Genomic DNA, 21214 nt, shown 5'->3' with positions numbered 1-21214 from the left:
AAATGCAATTAACAAGGGTGTGAACAGGGCTGAGGTCATCGGATGAACAGAAACGTTAAGCTGAGTGTCATCCGCGTATCGTCGTGAATTTACACCATTTTTTTGAATGTTAGAACCTAACGGCAGCTTATATAGACTGAAAATAAAGGGAACTAGGAATGAGCCGTGGGGTACACCACAAGAAATGAAATAGAGACAACACGAGTCATTTACGGGCTTCCAGCAGTGTTTTATTGTCTTTCAGAGTTTCTTGACTTGTGCTTTAGGGAGTCCCAGTGGTGTTTGATAGAGCTGTGCTGGTCCTTCAGGGAGCTCTGGAAGTTCTCTAACAGGTTTTAGAGGCCACTTAAAGGCTTTCTGGACAGTTTCCAGAAGCCACTTTTGGGACTGCAAAGGTAATGGAGGAGGAAGAGATCCTGCAAAGGGTTCATGTGGTCCATGAAGAGCTTCTAAGGGTTTAAATGCTCATTGAATGGGTTCTGGTAGTCCCTAAGAGATTCCCAGGAGTCACTGACGGGGCTCTGGTGACCTTGAGATACTTCCAGGAGTCTTTTGGTTAGTAGTTCATAGTTGGTTTGTAGTGCTTATGAAGTGGGTTCCAGAGGTAATTGAGTAGTGCTGCAGTGGTCCTTGAGGGGGATCTAGAAGTCCCTACAAGCTTCCAACAGTTCTTTAAGGGGTCCCAGGGATCCTTGAGAGGATTTATTGTATCATTAATCACTATTTATCGTATTTGTTATTGTATTTTTATTGATACATTTATTTTATTTTATTGTAGGCATTTGATGTGGACAGCAGAATTTCAGTGTACAGGGAAACTTGAACATCTGACAATGAACACTTTGAATCTTGATTTCACTGACCCTTAAGGAATCCCAGAAGTAACTTTAGAGACCTTCAGGGACTTCAGTGTATCTTTCAGTGTGTTCCTTGGTTGTGTTCAACAAATTGCCAAGGGTTTTCAGAGGTTTCTGATGAGATTTTTGAGATTTGGACATTCAAATTCTCACTTCGGTCTAAAGAACCCTTAGGGATTTCCATCTTTAAGGTTCCTTGAGAAGGCTCCAGGAGTCTTTTATGTGTGTTACAGGGGTCTCTTAGGGGAGTCTGGGGGATTTTATGAGTCTTTTTGTTGGTTCCAGGGGTCCTTGGGTGATTTTTAGTGCTCCATAATGGGATTCAGTGGTTCCGAGGGACTAAAGTTCCCCTTAGGGTTCCACTGGTCCTTGAGGAGTATTCAGAGATTGTTAATAGTTCTCCACTGGTCCCTAAGTGGTTTCAAGGAGTCAATGACAAGGTAATAGAGCATTGAGGGAATTCCTTGACTTTTTGTGTCCTCCGGTTGTTTCTAGTGCTTTCAATTAGGGTTCCAAATATTTTTAAGGGTTTCCATAGAGTCCTAAGGCTCCAGTGGTCCTTGAAGTCTAATATACTGACTGAGTTTACAGAGATGAGGAGGTAGAGATTGATGAAAGGGTTCTTGTGGTCCTTGAAGTGTTCACAGTTTTTGGATTTCATTTTCGTGCTTTGGGGGAGGGGGGATGTTCCAATGGGATTTTATGTATCAAACAACCATAAACTGGCAAAAGGCCGAACGGGCAGAAAGCAGAACAGTTGACAGTTCAGAACAGGTTTTCATATTGATAATTTTTCGTCCTCTGCTGTGAAAAAATAGAACAGACCAGAAGTCAGTCAGCAGATTTTAATGCTACAGTGCAGCATCCGTCGGACCAGTTCAGTAACACACACATGATATTAGAGGGGAAAGGGGGTGGGGGGGCAGAGAGGATAATGGAGGGAGGGGGAAAGGGGGATGGGGTTGCCATGGAAACTGCTCTCTGAAGCACACAGCTGGTCCCCATGGAAACCAGGGTATTGAATTTGTCATGGAGACACACACACACACACACACACACAGACAAACGAATGTGGATTAAAACACACATAAATACAGTTGTGTTACTATATTTGCGAGTACCGTAACAGCTGAAATGTCTTCACTCTGAAGGTCTAACAGTGTGTGTGTGTGTGTGTGTGTCAGGTATCGAGCTATCGGAGGCAGAGGGGGGTCTCTCCTCTCAGGTGGAGGAGCTGCAGCACCTCCTGCAGGACAAACAGAAGGAGATGCAGCAGATTGCAGATCACACACACACACACCTGGAGCAGAACCTGCAGCTGAGACACCTGCAGAGCCAGGTCAAACAGGTAACACACACACACCTGCAGAGCCAGGTCAAACAGGTAACACACACACACCTGCAGAGCCAGGTCAAACAGGTAACACACACACACCTGCAGAGCCAGGTCAAACAGGTAACACACACACACCTGCAGAGCCAGGTCAAACAGGTAACACACACTCACCTGCAGAGCCAGGTCAAACAGGTAACACACACTCACCTGCAGAGCCAGGTCAAACAGGTAACACACACTCACCTGCAGAGCCAGGTCAAACAGGTAACACACACTCACCTGCAGAGCCAGGTCAAACAGGTAACACACACTCACCTGCAGAGCCAGGTCAAACAGGTAACACACCACGCACAGCTGCATTTGTATCTACACCTGTCTGTCTGTGTCTCAGGTGCTGGGATGGATCTCAGAGGGGGAGGTCATGCTGTCGTCCTGCATGTTGAACTCCAGCTGTCTGTCTGAAGCCGAGCAGCTGCAGAGGGAGCATGAGCGCCTCCAGCAAGCCATAGAGGTAACTGCACATACACACACTAAAACATACACTAACACAAAAAGACAATACATTACATAAAGTGCATTTTGGGATATTCAGCTGAGAGCTTGTTAACAAATGGGAGGATGAAGACGATGAATCAGTGACCCTGCCCTCATGCAGAGAGGGAAGATAATCTGTCTGCTGTCCATCACAGCAGACAGATGTAAAGGTTACCATGGCAACATGTAATTTCGATGGAAATTAAGTCCACACACCTTCCTTCGTTCCAGGCTCTGCTCCACGCCGACTCCCTGCAGAGGACTCATCAGGTGGCTCTGGCTCTGCAGCAGAGAGCAGAGCTGCTGGTCAGGTTAGTTGATGTCTGCACTGCACTATTTTTTTTAATTTAACCAGACAAGTTAGTTAAGGACAAAAAAAATGTCAGGACATCCTCTTGACGGGACAAGGGAATAAAGAGTAAGGAAAAAAATATACAGACTAAAGAGACATAACATACAGGAAACATTGCAAAACATGAACAAGACCACATTTCACAATGGGCAGCAGGGCAGCATATGAACAGAAAGGGCCGTGGTGACAGCAGTGTCGATGACACATTTTTTAAAATGAAAAAGGTTTTAAAAAGAACTGCAGACCTCTGTAAAAATGTCTTCAAGAGATTTCCTAAAAGCAGATAAGGAGATGAAGGTCTCTCTTCTAAACGTCATTGTGAAACGTCAGAATTTGGTTAGATTTAGGCACCAAACCTTGTTAGGTTTAGGAATAGATCATGGTTTGTCTTACAACATTACTTAAGTAACTTAACTTACATAAGTTAAGTCACGTTACTTGGTTACTTTATGTATGTAGTCTTTATGCTAAGCTAGGCTAACTACATCCCGACTCCAACTCCGTACATAACACACAGACATGAGACTAATATCCAATATTCAGCACTTTCAGTTAATGGCTGATCATCAGGTAAAAATACAAGTTTCCTCTGGAGTTGTGATTAAAACCAACATGTTAATCATCATCCAGAGGTCCTGTATTAAGAAGTCGTCCCAATCATGTGACCTCTGACCTCTGAGTCTCCCCCCTTCAGGTCAGGTCACTATGATCCAGATGGAGTGAGGTCTTGTGCCCAGACGGTGGCGCTGCACTGGCAGACTCTAATGCTGAGGATTGAAGACAGACTCAAACTGGTGAACGCCTCCGCAGCCTTCTACAGGACATCCCAGCAGGTACAGCTGTCTGTCTGTCCTACCTTACTACCTGTCTGTACGCCTCTCCACCCACCTGTCTGCTGTCTTTCTCCAGGTGTGTGGGGTACTGGAGAGTCTGGAGCAGGAGTACCGCCGGGAGGAGGACTGGTGTGGAGGTGGAGAGAGACAACCGGAGCAGCTCATGCCACTCATCAACAAACACATGGAGCAGAAGGAGGCGTTCCTGAAGGTGAGGAGAGCTCGAAAAGAAAAGCCTTAAACCCCCTCCCTGAACCATCCAATCAGAAATAAGCAACCATAACTGGGCACGGCAGCTGTCTTTTAGTGAAGTGGTTTACATGGAGCATGAATGATGTCTTTATAACCTGTATAATACAAAAACTAACGTTTGTCTGTGCTAATGTAAGGTAAAACATTAGCATGCCTGGCTAACTAGCTTAAAAGCTACAATAGCAACCCAGGGTTACTCCCAAGGCTAGTTTTCCAATTATTAGCTAACTTAACTAAGTTTGTAGGATTTCAAGTGAAGTCAGAAAATAAACATGTTTAGGACCCACTGTGTAGGAGCCGGTCCTACCATATCAAAGTTTAGGCTAATGCTAGCAGCTCTGTCCTGCTCTTTATTGGACCATGTACTCTGGACAATACTCGTCCTGATTATCAGATACTTTTCTCTTGTAATCTCTCAAATGAAAACATAAAGCATAAATCTAACATCTTGCCCAAGTATATCTCTCTATAGTTAACATCCAAACAGGGTTATGATAGAATGAAATAACAGTCTAACCTTTCACACGCTAGAGATAACTAGCAACAATGCTGGTTCTTTTTTATCTATATATTTTTGTCTGCATGGCTCATCAGCTGGTATGATGACTTAGTTTTAGCCTCAGTCTGTTGGCAAGATATAAGGTGCATATTTAAGAAGCGTTTCCTCAACTGAAGGAGTTAACGGCTAATGTTAAATAGCTAATGCTAGCAATCTGGAGCTAAAAAAAGTTTTCATTGAGTCGCGGACTAAAAATGAGAAGTTTGTTTACTTCTGTCTGGATTTAAGGACCCACTGTTTAAAACGTCGGCCTTTGTTATCAACTTAGGAAACTGTCTTACATAGTCTTTAATTGTTTTGAATGTTGTCTAAATATAATATATATATAAATATATAATGGTATTTTGTGATATCTGAATATTCTTGAGTATTTTTGAGTAGTAGTAATGTTGTTAAAGATGTGTTAAAATGATCTTGCCTAATAGGAAAATTCATTTTGTTTAATTGTATTTAGTAGCTTTGAAAAGTTTACGCTAGTCTGAGAACGTCTTGCGTAATCCCAAATATTCTTTGATGGTCTTGAACAGTCCTGAATTGTACATAGAACAACCTCATGTGCGTTTCATAAAAGTCACCATGTACGATGATACGTCCTCTAACAGTCTTGTTTCTGTGGCGACAGGCCTGCACTCTGGCCAGACGAAATGCTGAAGTTTTCCTCAAGTACATCCACCGCAACAGCGTCACGATGGCGAACATCTCAGGCCACAGCGTCACCGTCTCCGGGGTAACGGGGATGACCGAGGTCACGGGGCACTCCAGGGTACCAGAGCAACAAGTCAAAGGTAAATGAACAGACGCCCACACAGAAATACACAAGTAATGTTGAGTGTTATAGAGACGTACAGTGGAACCAGTATAGAGCCCTGAGGAACTCCACGCATGATTGGTTTGAGTATATGTGTACACCAGTGTTCATTTTAATGATCCGGTGTGTGTGTGCAGGTATCCTCAGTGAGTTGCTCCAGAGGGAAAACAGAGTTCTTCATTTCTGGACTTTGAAGAAACGTAGACTGGATCAGTGCCAGCAGTACCTGATGTTCCAGAGCCACACCCAGCAGGTACACAAAATCTGCAATGTCATTACGGTGACAGGAAATGCATTTTGGAATATTAGAGGATTATTAATGAATTCCTACTGGTGGCTTATCAATCACACAGTCAACAGAACAGACCTTGCATCCTTGTCAGTGGTAGAAGTACTCATATCTTTAACTTAAGTAAAAGAGGCTGTATTTAAAAATAACTAGTAAAAGTCTTGCATTCAAAATTTTACTTAAGTATAAGAACTATCAGCAAAATGTACTGTAAGTATCAAAGTAAAGGTGCTCTTTGGGCCCCTTTGAGAGTGCGATATTGTTAAATATATCACATAATTGGAACATTATTAAGGATGCCTTAGCATTGATTAGTTTGACATGCAATGATCACAGCAAGCCGGGATTGGGCATATTTTTACCACATTATACACTGTTTGGTTGAGTTGCAACGATTAATTGATGAATCGATTAGTTGTCATTAAATTAACCGCCAACTATTTTAATAATTGATTAATCACTTTGAGTCCTTTTTTAAAGAAAAAATAAACAAATTTTGGTATTTCAGCTTCTAAAATGTGAATATTTTCTGGTTTCTTTGCTCCTCGGTGACAGTAAACTGAATATATTTGCTTTGAGGACCATTTTAGGACGTCTCCTCGGGCTTTGGGAAACACTGATCAACGTTTTAAAAACTTTTCTGGACCGAACAACTAATTGATTAATTGAGAAAAAAATCGGCAGACTAATCTATAATTAAAATACTCGTTAATTTCAGCCCTACTGTTGGGTAGTTTTGTCTACAATGTGTATCACACTATAAATTGATCATGTGTATTGTGTTTAAAATTATAATCTGCAGTATAACTTGTATATTGAAGCACAGGCAATGGTCATTTCCTGTTTCGCTTCGGCCAATGGAAACCCTGATTTAGTATGTCTGGAAATGGTCGTTATTTATTATTGTTCTAGCATTTTCACGCTATCACACTTTAGCGTCACGCTCATACACTGCTTATAGTTTGTGAAAAGTATTTATTGATGAACCGCAGAAGAACCGTGACCTCACGTTTAGGCTATTTTCATTAAATGGAAGAGTAATGAAACTGTTGGTTTCAGGCTCTGGATTGGCTGCAGCAGTCAGGTGACCACTACCTGGCCACGCACACATCGCCGGGCGCATCGGCGTCTGAAACACAAGAACTGCTGAACCAACACAGAGAGTTTTGTGTGTCGGCCAAGGTGAGAACACACACACAGACACACAAACACACACACGTTTTCACCACCGCCATCACTCACCTGTCTGACGGCCTCTCAGCACACCCAGGAGAAGGTTCACCTGCTGATCCAGCTGGCTGAGAGCATGCTGGCTAAAGGCCACGCCCACCGCACTGAGCTTCGTCGCTGTGTTGCCACGGTGGATAAACGATACCGCGACTTCACTGTCAGGGTGGGACAGTACCGCCACCTGCTGGAGACGGCGCTGGGAGGCTGCTCACAGGTAAGAACAGTAAAGAATGTGTTTGGATACGGAAACCATCTGCAGGTAGACTCACCTTTCACTCATGTACGGTGTCCCTGACAGGACAATAAGGACCTGGAGCTGGAGCTGATCCCCAACAGTCTGTCTGACTCCGACCCCGAGGTCAACCTGTCTGACCCCAGCCATCAGGTCAGCGACGAGAAGAGGCGCTCCGCCCGAAAGAAAGAGTGAGTAGCGTTAGTACCAACAGTACTGAAAGTATCACGGTGTACATGCTTTGGTAACGTGTGTGTGTACTCTCAGGTACATCATGGCTGAGCTCCTTCAAACAGAGAGAGTCTACGTCAGAGACCTGCAGGAGTGTATAGAGGTACTTTCTTAGCAACACCATAGTCCTGTAGTACCACACAGTACCACAGAATACTGGGCAGTCCGTTTAGATTCTGAAATACCACATACTACACGTACTTTGTGTTTCAACATAGTTTTATGTGATATTGTACTGTGTCAGTCTGAAGCTGTTTGTTTACTGACACCAGCAGCGCCCTCTGCTGACACTCGAGGACAAAAGACTTCTATGCAAAACATTAAAGCAATACACGATACCATATAGTACTACATCATAGTGGATAGTATTTCCTAAGAGTAGTACTTTTACCTGGCACAGACGTACCTGTGGGAGATGACGAGTGGCTCGGAGGACGTCCCACCTGGTCTCACCAACAAGGACGACATCGTGTTCGGAAACATCCAGGACATCTACGAGTTCCACAACAGGTACTGCAAAATATACTGCGATACTACAATACATGTACTACAGTTACACATATGTAGTACATCTACGAGTTCCACAACAGGTACTGCAAAATATACTGCGATACTACAATACATGTACTACAGTAACACACATGTAGTACATCTGCGAGGGTACAGGTACGGCAAAATATACAAAATATGTACTACAATAGTACACATCTAGGACATCTTTGGGATATTTACTATATCATTGCAATATGTACTATGTAAATACAACATGTACTGTAGTACAGATACGTTCTACAGTACTACATAAGCAAACAGCACACCTATATGTTGCAAAATGTACTGTAGTACTCCAGGGGTACAGTACATACAGTGTATTTATTTCCTCTCTAACACTGTACAGTATTCTGTGTGTATAAATGCAGTACTCTTGTGTTTTGCAGTATTTTCCTGAAGGAGCTGGAAAACTACGAACAGCTTCCTGAGGACGTGGGGCACTGCTTCGTTACCTGGGTAACCAGCTTGGTTTAAGTCATATGAATAAAAAATGTAAATTACAGGTGAAAGTACTCTGAATAATACTTCCTGTCTCTGGCTCAGGCGGACAAGTTCCACATGTACGTGACGTACTGCAGGAACAAACCCGACTCCAGCTTACTGATCCAGCAGCACGGCGCCGGGTTCTTCGAGGTCAGAACCACTCAGCTTCATTAACTACTGCTACTTCGTTATCTTTCTTAACGATTTCTGCTAATTTAGTTAAGAAACTCTGTCCTGTAGTTTTTAGTCCTTAAAAAAATCCTTAAAAAGAGTTAAAGACATGGTACAAGAGGTAGTGAAAATATACTGCAATACAGGTACTACAGTAGGAAAGGTTCAGAACATCTACCTGTTACACAACAGGTACTGCAAGATATACTGCATGAGTACACAAACAGGACATCTACAAGTTCCACAACAGGGACTGAAAAATTTACTACAATACTGCAATAGAGGTACTACAGCAGGAAACATTCAGGACATCTACGTGTTGCACAACAGGTACTGCAAGATATACAGCAATACAGGAACTACAGCAGGAAAGGTTCAGGACATATACCTGTTACACAACAGGTACTGCAGGATATACTGCATGAGTACACAAACAGGACATCTAAAAGTTCCACAACAGGTACTGCAAGATATATTGCATGAGTACACAAACAGGACATCTACAAGTTCCACAACAGGGACTGAAAAATTTACTACAATACTGCAATAGAGGTACTACAGCAGGAAACATTCAGGACATCTACGTGTTGCACAACAGGTACTGCAAGATATACAGCAATACAGGAACTACAGCAGGAAAGGTTCAGGACATCTACGTGTTGCACAACAGGTACTGCAGGATATACTGCATGAGTACACAAACAGGACATCTAAAAGTTCCACAACAGGTACTGCAAGATATACTGCATGAGTACACAAACTATGAGTTCTACAACAGGTACTGAAGAATATACAGCGATACAGGTACTACAGTATGAAAGGTTCAGGACACCATTGTCATCAGTGTTGGCTGTGTTGGTCACATGACCTCCCGTTGAGCGTAGTGGTCCCTCCAGACAGGAAGCTTACTCCACAACACAACTCTATTAAACCTGGTTTAACTTAAACTGAACTCTAAAAAAGAAACTAAACTGCGTTGTACACAGTAAAGTACTGACCTGTCTTGAAAATGACTTTATTATTTTCAGCAAACTGTCAAAGCAAGTTCTAAAAGTCGGAGTCGGCCTGAACGGTGAGGACAAAGCCTCAGCTCGCTGAAGGTTACGTTGTTCTGTGAGTGGACAGAGACTTGAAAGGAAAATTCAGAGCCTGAGGCTGGACTGGCAAAGAAGCACTGACCTGAAAAGTTATTTAGTCAGCTGAACACGCAAAAAAAGCCAGATTCCTCTTAGTGGGTGCATCTTAGAGTTTATCTGGAGCTCTGTAAATAAAAGTGTACTTGCAGTGTGTACAGCCTCAGTCGTTTTCTTTATAATTACTACAAAATGGCAAATCTCCTTTTAGAAAATGTCCCGAGAAATAATTCAGGAAGTACAGGACCTGGAAAATAAAGTATTACCTTTAGTCGGTTGCCAACATGAGGAGCTGGACTCCCTCTGAGGTCGTGACATGTGTCCAGGAGGCTGTGAGAAATAAGACATTAATCAGTCCTGCTGAATTGTAAGGGTTTGATTTGTGGTTAGCGGGCGGAGGAGCTTCAGCTTGCTTTATCAGTTTCCCCTTTAACAGGTTTTGTGTGTGTGTTTATTCTCAGGAGGTCCAGAGGAGACATGGTCTAACCAACTCCATCTCCTCCGCTCTGATCAAACCCGTTCAGAGGATCACCAAGTACCAGCTGCTGCTCAAGGTAACGCTTCAATGCAGGGATTCTCCCACAGCACAGCAGCTCAGAAGGAGCTTTTCTATAAATGGCTGTTAAATTCAGAGGAACGTTAAACCGTCGCGTGTCAGAAAACTGAAGGTTTGTTCCTTCTGGCTGTTTGGAAACACCTGTAGTTCAGCCTGAAACAGTTTATATGGAGCCCCGAGGATCCAGTCTGTGTGCACAGAATAATAAATGAAACACATTTTATGTTAGTTTGAAAACTTTGGTGTAACTTGAGCTCAGCAGCAGCGTGACGTCTTCTTTTTTATCTAACGTTTTTAGATGTTTTTCTACTTTAAAAGTTTACTGTTTCATGTGTAATATTAGTTTTTACAGATAAATACTACTTAATACTTGTACATTATAACCACCATGACCATTATTGTGTGCCAAGATATTAAGAGTTTGTAATTAATTACTAAGAAGTAACAAAATGACATGCGGCGGCAAATTCAGTATAGAGTAGAAAATAACTAATAATAAAACTAAGAGAGTAACGTTTGTTTGAAAAAGAGATATGTGTCCATGTATTTATTATAATTATCGGTCTTTAATCATTACATTTTCACAATTTTCTTTTCACCTGATGAACCTAAAATATTTTGTAATCATGCAGTTGCCTTTGGCTTTATGATTTGGATAATACTAATAAAAAGCATAAAAAACTAGTATAAATTATATAGCACATAACATAGTGTTTTTATAAGGAACTTTCCTCTGGGCTTTTTTATTTTTAATGTTAAATTATCTAATATAATGTCTTAGTCAATATTAAATTATCACCATACTATTAGTGCTAATTTGTTAAAACAATGTGTAAAATATTCTGAATTTATCTGTGTTTTCTCTCAGTAAGGTTTTGTGTTTGTGTTTGTAGGAGTTGCTAGCGTGCTGCGAGGAGGGGAAAGGGGAAATAAAGGAAGGCTTGGACGTGATGCTGAGCGTACCGAAGAGAGCGAACGATGCTATGCACGTTAGCATGCTGGAAGGTAAAACACCCAGATTATGTTTCCTAACATGCAGTCAGGACAGGGCTCCTCCTGAAGAGATGTTTAAGGGTTTCAACTCTGGTGCAGTTAATGGGCTTTTATTGTGAAGCAGCTGCAGGGCTTTTATTGTGAAGGAACTGTCTTTTCCTGTTAAGGATAGGGAGGACTTCTACTGTCCAGGGCTTTTACTTTGAAATATCTACAGGTCTTTCACAGGTTTTTCATTGTAAGGAAGCTATAGGGCTTTTACTTTGAAATAACTACAGGTCTTTCACAAGTTTTTCATTGTGGGGAAGCTATAGGGCTTTTACTTTGAAATAACTACAGGTTTTTTACAAGTTTTTCATTGTAAGGAAGCTATAGGGCTTTTACTTTGAAATAACTACAGGTCTTTCACAAGTTTTTCATTGTAAGGAAGCTATAGGGCTTTTACTTTGAAATATCTACAGGTTTTTTACAAGTTTTTCATTGTAAGGAAGCTATAGGGCTTTTACTTTGAAATATCTACAGGTTTTTTACAAGTTTGTCATTGTAAGGAAGCTATAGGGCTTTTACTTTGAAATATCTACAGGTTTTTTTACGTTTTTCATTGTAAGGAAGCTATAGGGCTTTTACTTTGAAATATCTACAGGTTTTTTACAAGTTTGTCATTGTAAGGAAGCTATAGGGCTTTTACTTTGAAATATCTACAGGTTTTTTACAAGTTTTTCATTGTAAGGAAGCTATAAGGCTTTTACTTTGAAATATCTACAGGTTTTTTACGTTTTTCATTGTAAGGAAGCAATAGAGCTTTTACTTTGAAATGTCTACAGGTTTTTTACAAGTTTTTCATTGTGGGGAAGCTATAGAGCTTTTACTTTGAAATATCTACAGGTTTTTTACAAGTTTGTCATTGTAAGGAAGCTATAGGGCTTTTACTTTGAAATAACTACAGGTCTTTCACAAGTTTTTCATTGTAAGGAAGCTATAGGGCTTTTACTTTGAAATATCTACAGGTTTTTTACAAGTTTTTCATTGTAAGGAAGCTATAGGGCTTTTACTTTGAAATATCTACAGGTTTTTTACAAGTTTTTCATTGTAAGGAAGCTATAGGGCTTTTACTTTGAAATATCTACAGGTTTTTTACAAGTTTGTCATTGTAAGGAAGCTATAGGGCTTTTACTTTGAAATATCTACAGGTTTTTTACGTTTTTCATTGTAAGGAAGCTATAGGGCTTTTACTTTGAAATATCTACAGGTTTTTTACAAGTTTGTCATTGTAAGGAAGCTATAGGGCTTTTACTTTGAAATATCTACAGGTTTTTTACAAGTTTTTCATTGTAAGGAAGCTATAAGGCTTTTACTTTGAAATATCTACAGGTTTTTTACGTTTTTCATTGTAAGGAAGCTATAAGGCTTTTACTTTGAAATATCTACAGGTTTTTTACGTTTTTCATTGTAAGGAAGCTATAGAGCTTTTACTTTGAAATGTCTACAGGTTTTTTACAAGTTTTTCATTGTGGGGAAGCTATAGAGCTTTTACTTTGAAATGTCTACAGGTTTTTTACAAGTTTTTCATTGTGGGGAAGCTATAGAGCTTTTACTTTGAAATAGCTACAGGTCTTTTATTTTGATAAAGTCAGAGGTTGAAGCTTTTGTTATTTTTGTAAAGCTTATTTTAAATGCACTGATAAAACGTGACATATTGAAGGAGATTTCCTGAGGACTTCAGTTACACTTACCGATGATAAGAGGTAACATTAAGGCTGTCTCGGCTGTGACGTCCTTGTCAGGTCTGGAGGAGGGTCTGGAGGTGCAGGGCGAGCTCCTCCTGCAGGACTCCTTTCTGGTTTGGGAGCCAAAGTCTCTGATCAGGAAGGGGCGGGACCGACACCTCTTCCTGTTCGAGCTGTCACTCATCTTCAGTAAAGAAATCAAAGACTCGTCCGGACGAACCAAATACCTCTACAAGAGCAGACTGAGGGTAACACACATTTCTACACATTTAGAGTGAAGTTTCACTTTGAAGTTATAATCTGGGTCTGACTACGTGTCGCCCTCTCAGACCTCAGAGCTCGGTGTGACGGAGCACATAGAGGGGGATCCCTGTAAGTTTGCTCTGTGGGTCGGACGAACGCCGACATCCGACAACAAGACGGTCCTGAAGGTAAGAGTAAGTCCCGGTCACATCTGATGACACTGTAATGCTCATGTGTGGCAGTTGCTTAATGTTTGTGTCTACCTCACTCCTCAGGCGTCATCCTTGGAGCTGAAGCAGGAGTGGGTCCGCAGCATTCGCCAGGTGATCCAGGAGAGGCGGGGCCACCTGCGGGGGGCGCTGAGGGAGCCCATCCCCCTCCCAAAGACACCAAACCCCACCCTGGGCCGACAGCGCAGCATCAGCCGCAGGTCAGCGCTCGCCACCAGAGACTCGGTTAACACGTCCACGTTAGATGCCTCCCGCCACGTGATCCGTCAGGGCTCCTAAATAAAGCTGCCCTCCGACCTGTTGGCCAGAGTGGAGAAAATTACAGCCGCTCAGCATGTGCAGAGCTCACATGCTGTGTGCTGAAATTAAAGTTTTTATTTGTGCCTTAAGAACCCTTCAAACTGTGTCAAATCTGCCGTTTAGTCTCTAAAATGTCAAGAAACTGCGAAAAATGCTCGTCACAGTTTTCCAGAGCTCAAAGTGACGTCTTCAAATCGCTTCTTTGGTCCAACCAACAGGCCAAAACTGTCATAAATGACAAGGAAGCAGCAGTTCCTCATATTTACGAAGATGAAACCAGCAAATGTTTCACTTTTTTGGTTCACATAATCGATTGATCAACTAACCGATGCAGCTCTGAGACCCTGACTTGAATCCTTTAAATGAGAAAGTTTCTTATGAGGAACAAAATAAGGAATAACTGTAATATTATTTATTAAGTTTTGTGGTCAAGTCAGCTTTATTTATATAGCACATATAAAAACAACAGGATCTGACCCAAAGTGCTCTCCAAGAACACAATACACACAAATACAAGTATAAATGCACAAAAGAACAAAGAGCGTGTACACCACTGTGTATCCAAATACACAATAAAACACCAGTACACGTCAATAAAAGGCATATGGAGGACTCGCTAAAAGTGAAATTAAATGAAGCTAAAAGGAAATAAACAACAACGTCAGATTTAACTGCCTGATAAAAAGTGCTCTTCACGACAATACTGATTTATTTGTTAAAATTCAAACAAGTCTCCATGAAAACACCTAAATTCTTAACTACACTGCTCCAGTTTGTAGTCAGGGGACCAAGCGAATTGCTTAAGCTCGGAGGGCCAAACAGAGTGACCTCAGTTTTGTTTTCATTAAGTTGAAGGATGAAGGAAGTTCTTTGATATCGTTTCCCCTTAAAAAGCTAAAATTCATGGAGAAAACTGATTAAATCGACATGTTAGAATCCTGATTGAGCCCAATCACATAAATACTGACAAAGAATCTCTTAAAATGTCATTAGCATACAGCTGGAAATATTTTAACCTTTAATTAAACTGATCAGTAAGGGATTTGTCAAGTATCCTGAATTGAAATTACAAGGTTTTTAAGGGGCAAGAATTAAACACAATGGAGGTGGGAGTATTTAAATGAGGGTTTCCACCGTGGAGACTCGGGAGGGAAAGCAGCCCCAGCGTAAAAACCTTGGCTCGTTTCACTCAGTATGTGGAAATCGTCTGTACCGGCCCACTGAGTACTTGGGACAGCACAGCTGGAAAACCCCATGCTTTGGGAAACCCCAGCAGAAACAGATACAGTGTGCTGGAATGACCCAGACGCCAGGAAATGCCAGCAGATCGTGCTTCATCCAGCCAGAGGGAACGATCACCGACAGTCCGCAGCGTGCCCGGTCGCTCCATGATCTCCTGAACCTGTACGCCACAACCCCTCTCCGATACCTACAATGGGTTATGTCGCTATTACGACCGGCGCGCTGTGAACAGCTGGTGATCGTCCCTCTGGCTGGATGAATTTTACACGTGATCCGTGCAGCTGGAGGCTCTCCGCAGCGCCACGCAACTTTCTAAAGTCTTCAATCTCACTGAGAAAAGAAGTCAGGTCAAAATTAACTTTGCTTTATTGGCATGAATGTTAATGCAACACTATCGCCAAATCTAAAGGAAAATACAAAAAAACTATTCAATTCATATAGTTCATCGAATAAAAAACTAAATAATTGTATTTCTATATATTGGATATAGAATAATATTATCTAATATTGTTTAATTTCTCTGCGTCTTCTTTCATCACGGCTGTGTCTCAACAGCAGCATCTCTGCAGCACTCGGCGGTTTGCACCTTCCTGTCAAACGTATTAAATACAGATGCTGCTGCACTCACATGAAATAGTGTTTAGGCTTGGTAGAGCACATTGTGTGTAGTAAATAAACATATGTGCATGTTACCCTCCCACTACTTTCCACAATAAAATTCATACTCATTAAGGCCAAAGTAGTAAATGAACAACAGGTCCTATGTTGCACAAATCTGGCCCTTAGTTTTTCAAATGAACGGACGAGTTAAAGGATCTCTGGCTACGATGCAAACACAGCTCGAAAGGGTTTCAGACCAGAAGTACACTGAAGCACGTGTCCACATACTTCTGTCCACCTCCTGTATCTGTATCCTGTCTCTCTCAGGGAGACCAGCGAGGACGCAGACAGCCTGGGTGACGCCAGCAGCCAGCCCGACACCGTCTCCATCGCCTCCCGAACATCTCAGAACACAGCCGACAGCGACAAGGTAACACACACACACACACACACGCACGCACGCACACACGCTGTGTTCCCAGAGGGGCGTGTCCACAGCCTCATGACCTCACTGCTGGCTGCAGCTGGCTGGGTGTGTGTGCTGAACGAGGGAGTTTCCTCTGGTCAGATTGTTTCTAGAAACTCTCACTTCTTTGCTGCTCTCCTGACGAGGTACGTTTGATTTCTTTTACCTGCTGTTGGTGGCTGAGGGCGGGGTGAGAGGCTGTGACCTCTGACCTTTGACCCTCCGGCTGTTGGTAGTTTAACGGCGTAGGAACTGAAGCTTGTTGTTGGTGCTGCAGCACCAGATCCTTTAACTTGTGTATAATCAGGAAAATGTACGTAAAGTATTAAAGCAGTAAAGTGTTGTACTTTTATATCGCAGGATGTTGCGGCTGTAGTTGTTCTGAACTGTGCAGCTGACGATTCTTTTCCTTCTGGGTCAGTCTGCTGATTATTTCCTCCGTTGATCGATTGATTTTTTGGTTTGTAAAGATTCTGCTACCCAGAAGCCCAAAGTGGCGCCTTTACAACGCCTGCTGTGTCCAAACCTCAATTAACGAGGTTAACGAACTAATTAAAGTTACTACAATCATGTTTTTATTTGTTTGTTTTGATAAATAATTATCACAATAAACACAAATAGAGGAGTAGAAGTAAAAAGTTAAGTACAAGTATCATTTTAAACTGAGTATCTTTAGGTTTTGGACATTTAAAGACATCAGAGTCTGGGGAGGTATTATGGACCTGTTTCACTATTTTCTGACATTTTATAGACAAACAGCTTCGTTAGCTCATCAACAAAATGATTGTCTAATTACCTGATCGTTCAAATTAGCTGCAGCCCTCGTGCGTGACATTTAGTTCCACGTGTCTGTTGTCAAGGCCTGAGAGATTATCATTATGATGTATTAAAGGTATTTTCTGATGCGTGTGTTGAAAGTAAAAAACAGAAGACTATTTTGTTAACTTTCGATCAGTAAACTGAGTTGAAAGATCTCTGAGTGCTTTTTCCTTTATTGGTGAGCCGCAAACCTCCGAAAACGGGAGTCAGAGTCTGTTTAAACAAGTCACTAAAGTAACGCCTCACAGACAGAGTAAAGAGAATCTGCACGTCCAGCCGATCAAACCAACTACACCTGAAGCAGCCGGAGGCTCCGTCAGTAAAATCAGCTGATCGATCAGTGACACGTGAACAGAAAACTGTACAGAGAAGAGTTAAATGATCCCAGAAGATGAAACCAACAGAAAGCTTGTGGCGATGAACAGTGAGGAACACGCCTGAGACGCAGCCGAAGGACTCCGACGCTGAACTGTAAAACTACCATGACACAGTGGCATAAATTGGAAATACTCAGTACTTGAGTAAATGCACTAGGGTACTTTCCACCACAGTACATGCGTTTGCAACGTGTGATGCTAACTGGGCTGCAAGACACATCACATCTGTGTTGGATTAGCAGGGGGAACACCCCACTGCTCCCTGCAGACACCACGTTTCCTCCACCAGCTGCAGCCCATGTGCTCCAGCTCACTTCAGTCAACACACAGAGTCACTAGAAACCACGGTGATCTCGTCTCATTGTCCGAGATCACGTGATGTTTTTTATACTTTGCGCCCATCAGGAGCTCAGCGCGCCCTGCTGTGATTGGACGGGCTGGAGAACACTTATTATGGTGATGCATGTAGGTTTCAGGGTGTGTGCTGGTGTCGTTTGTCACGTCATGTTTATTTGTCCCCGCTGAATTCCTGAAAGGAAAAAGCTTTTGTGTTCGGAGCCACCTGAAGTCTGCCTGACAGCTTCTCTCCCGGGGGAACATGAATAATTTGTGCAGGAAATTAATCAGGTGTCTCATTAGAACCCGGACGCGATGGCCTCGTTTATCAAGCACAGCTTTTACAGAGCCGTTGGGTTGTTTCTGTTTGTATTGCTGACTTCAGCTGAGATTCTTTATCATGTAGAGATGTTTGTAGCGCAGATAGCAGCAGCACTCTGTTGGTCGGTCAGTGTGTCTGCCACTCAAGTCAAGACTGGTATATCTCATCCACCGGTGTGAAGGCGAGCAGCGCCGTCATCCGGTCAAAATACCTGCAACAATAATGACATTAGCCTCAGCTGTACTTTCTGTTTAGTGCTGATTAGCAAATGTTAGCATGCTAATACGCTAAATTAGGCAGGCTGGGCAGTAACAATATAACAAATGTTCAATAAATGTTTAATAAATCTTGATTTAATTAATTTGAATCACAAACAAATTAGATTACTTAATTATTCTATTAAGATATTTATTTTGTTGTGAAAATGGGACTGAAAAAAGATTTTACAAAATGTTTTCTTTAAAAAATATTTTACTTAATTTTGTTGAAAAAAAGATTTTACCTTAGGTCTTTGTTTGAAAAATATTTTACTTAACTTGTGTGGAAAAAAGATTTTACTAAAGTTTTTCTTTAAAAATATTTTACTTAATTTTGTTGAAAAAAATATTTTACTAAAGTTTTTGTTTGAAAAATATTTTACTTAATTTTCGTTGAAAAAAAGATTTCAGTAATTTTTTCTTTAAAAAATACTTTTCTTAATTTTTGTCGAAAAAAAGATTTTACTAAATTTGGGTCGAAAAAAAAGATTTTACTTAATTTGGGTCGAAAAAAAAGATTTTACTTAATTTTCGTTGAAAAAAAGATTTCAGTAATTTTTTCTTTAAAAAATACTTTTCTTAATTTTAGTCAAAAAAAAGATTTTACTGAATTTTCTTTTTGAAAAATATATTTTACTTGATTTTTACTTTAATTCTTAGTAGGCTACCAAGAGTACTGGCCCCTTTTGAAACAGCCTTTGACCTATTAATCAGGGAAAATACGTGATTACCAAATGATTTGCATTCACACAGCCTACAAATGGCTCATACAGATCAATTATAAGATCGCTGAACACATGTCACGGAGTCAGCAGAGGGATTTATTAGTGTTTTAGCTTTGGAAATAATTCTTGTTTGCTTTCACTTCACAAGCGAACCGCACCAAGGGGGACAACGAACTCCAGTGCGGTTCAAACTAAATGAGGCAGGTGCGAAAGCAGCCTCAGTCTGGTTATTTTCTCTTGTACCGTGTTGTAGCCTGACATGTTTTTCTTGTCTGTAACTCATATTAGAACTACAGGTGGGCGGAACAATGCTTAAATCATTGCTGCTGCTGATACTGTACTTGTTTTAATTAGCAGTAATTGCATACAACATGTTTGTCTTTGAGGTGTCCTGTGTTTTTCACAAACACGTCATTAAGTTATTAGATGTTTAATGATCATCGATTGGTGATGAAAACATATTCAGAAGTAGCTATTTTGATTCATTTACCTGATTAAGTGTATGTATCAGTATCAATAGTTCAATAGTCATTCTGGCTCTGGTGTAACTTGATGTTTTGAGGTGCACTGTAAAAAAGAAAAAGTTGGGGAAAATTTTAAGGCAACAAATTTCAATAAAATTTTAAGTTGGGAAATTAAACTTAACATTTTAAGTTTTGCTTTAGAGTTTGATCAACTTTCAGTTTTAAGTTTTCTTAACCCAACTCCAAGTTGTAATAAACTTTCGCCCCAAGAACTGAAGCACAACTTAAATAAATAGTTGTAATAACTCATTTATTGGTTTTGGAACAAAAACTTTTTTAAATTGCTAGGCTGACTTAGTTAATGCGTCAAATGTTAATAATTTAGAATTTTAAGTCTGCAAAACTGAAAATCCCTTTTAACACCAAAAAATCTAAGTTGGCGTTTTTACAGTGTACAGGGCTCCGAATGAGCTCCCGGTTAAACAATAAAGGGACTCGTGTTTTAGGGTTAAAACACCCTTTGCAGACACATTTCTGAGTTCAGCCTTTTTCGTTCCGTCAGTATTTGGTTTTAAATTAACCTCTAGATATTCAGATTCAGAATCCGCACCGAGATGCATCTAAGAACCAATTCTTTTCCACACCCCTGCTAACGCTACAGCGCTTCACTATCATAATATATATATAATGTTGACTTCTCCTCTCTTAAAGTTTTGATGTTGCGTCCAGCCAGCTGCAGCTGAGGCTCCTCTGTGTTCGTGCCGACTGCTCCTGATGCTCCTAACGTGGAGACTCCGAAGGTCAGCCTGTCAGGAGTAACACCCGTCTTACTTCCTGTCTCTCTGCGTGTCTCTGCAGCTGTCAGGAGGCTGTGAGTTAGTGGTGGTGTTGCTGGACTTCTCCTCCGGGGGACCAGGAGCTCAGCGTCCGCTGCGGTCAGACTGTGGAGCTGGTGGAGCGCTCGGCCGAACGGCCCGGGTGGTGCCTGGCCCGAACCACGGAGCAAACGCCCCAACAGGTGATAAATCAAACGCCCCTAAATGTAATGAACCAAACGCCCCCCCACAGATGACAGATCAAATATCCCAACAGGTAAGAAATGCGGCGTACGCGACGTCCCCACAGGTGACAGACAAACATGTCCCTCCTTTAGTGTCCGCTCTACTTCACTGTTTCACTTGCTTTGGTTTCAGCGTCCAACCGCCTTCAAAACCAACCAAACGTCTGAGCAGGTGAGGAAAACAGCGCCTCTGATCTCAGCTTTGTTTCCCTGCAGGAGGGTTTAGTGCCGATGAGCGCCCTCTGCCTGTCACACTCCCACAGTGCAGCCGACATGGAGGGGCTCGTCCCGGCTTCCACCACCTCCTCCAGCACCTCCTCTACGTGCACCACCACCGCCTCCTCCTCCTGCAACTCCTCCTCCACCACCACCACCTCCTCCAATAACTCCAACTCCTCCTCCACGCTGAACGCTGGGAAGGTGAGTGTCTGAGCTGAACATCCAGAGCTCTTTATTAAAGGTGCGTCACTCTGCTGCAGCTGCTGCAGGACTGCGTAAAACACTTTAAATGCTACATTAGTCATACTACATAATTATTTTTCCTCAAGGAAATTACAGAAAATCATATTGTTTCAGTACCAGAACCAGAACTCAGGTATCATATTATTACAAATATCAACACATTTCAAACAACACCCTGCAAGC

At 41.6% G+C, this 21214-nt stretch overlaps 2 protein-coding genes across 2 annotated transcripts in view; both read left to right on the top strand.

Moving 5' to 3' along the window:
• LOC119905250 (kalirin-like) overlaps positions 1-21001 on the top strand; it is a 39830-nt gene extending 18829 nt beyond the window's left edge. The window contains 23 exon segments of the mRNA XM_038722070.1: positions 2042-2205; positions 2585-2704; positions 2959-3038; positions 3774-3912; positions 3989-4123; positions 5346-5508; positions 5669-5784; positions 6880-7002; positions 7082-7264; positions 7349-7473; positions 7550-7616; positions 7914-8023; positions 8452-8521; positions 8609-8698; positions 10314-10406; positions 11302-11413; positions 13186-13376; positions 13458-13559; positions 13647-13801; positions 16071-16173; positions 20368-20423; positions 20425-20527; positions 20786-21001. Coding sequence (XP_038577998.1) covers positions 2042-2205; positions 2585-2704; positions 2959-3038; positions 3774-3912; positions 3989-4123; positions 5346-5508; positions 5669-5784; positions 6880-7002; positions 7082-7264; positions 7349-7473; positions 7550-7616; positions 7914-8023; positions 8452-8521; positions 8609-8698; positions 10314-10406; positions 11302-11413; positions 13186-13376; positions 13458-13559; positions 13647-13801; positions 16071-16173; positions 20368-20423; positions 20425-20527; positions 20786-21001 — 2816 coding nt within the window.
• The window catches only part of LOC119916213 (NLR family CARD domain-containing protein 3-like), a 795320-nt gene that overhangs the window by 140505 nt on the left and 633601 nt on the right, over positions 1-21214 (top strand).

The sequence above is a fragment of the Micropterus salmoides genome, unplaced genomic scaffold (genome assembly GCF_014851395.1).
Source record: "Micropterus salmoides isolate LMB-PRFRI ecotype aquatic unplaced genomic scaffold, ASM1485139v1 Ms_hic_scaffold_1, whole genome shotgun sequence".
NCBI classification, from domain to species: Eukaryota; Metazoa; Chordata; class Actinopteri; order Centrarchiformes; family Centrarchidae; genus Micropterus; species Micropterus salmoides.
This window is presented reverse-complemented; position numbering and strand designations above follow the sequence as displayed.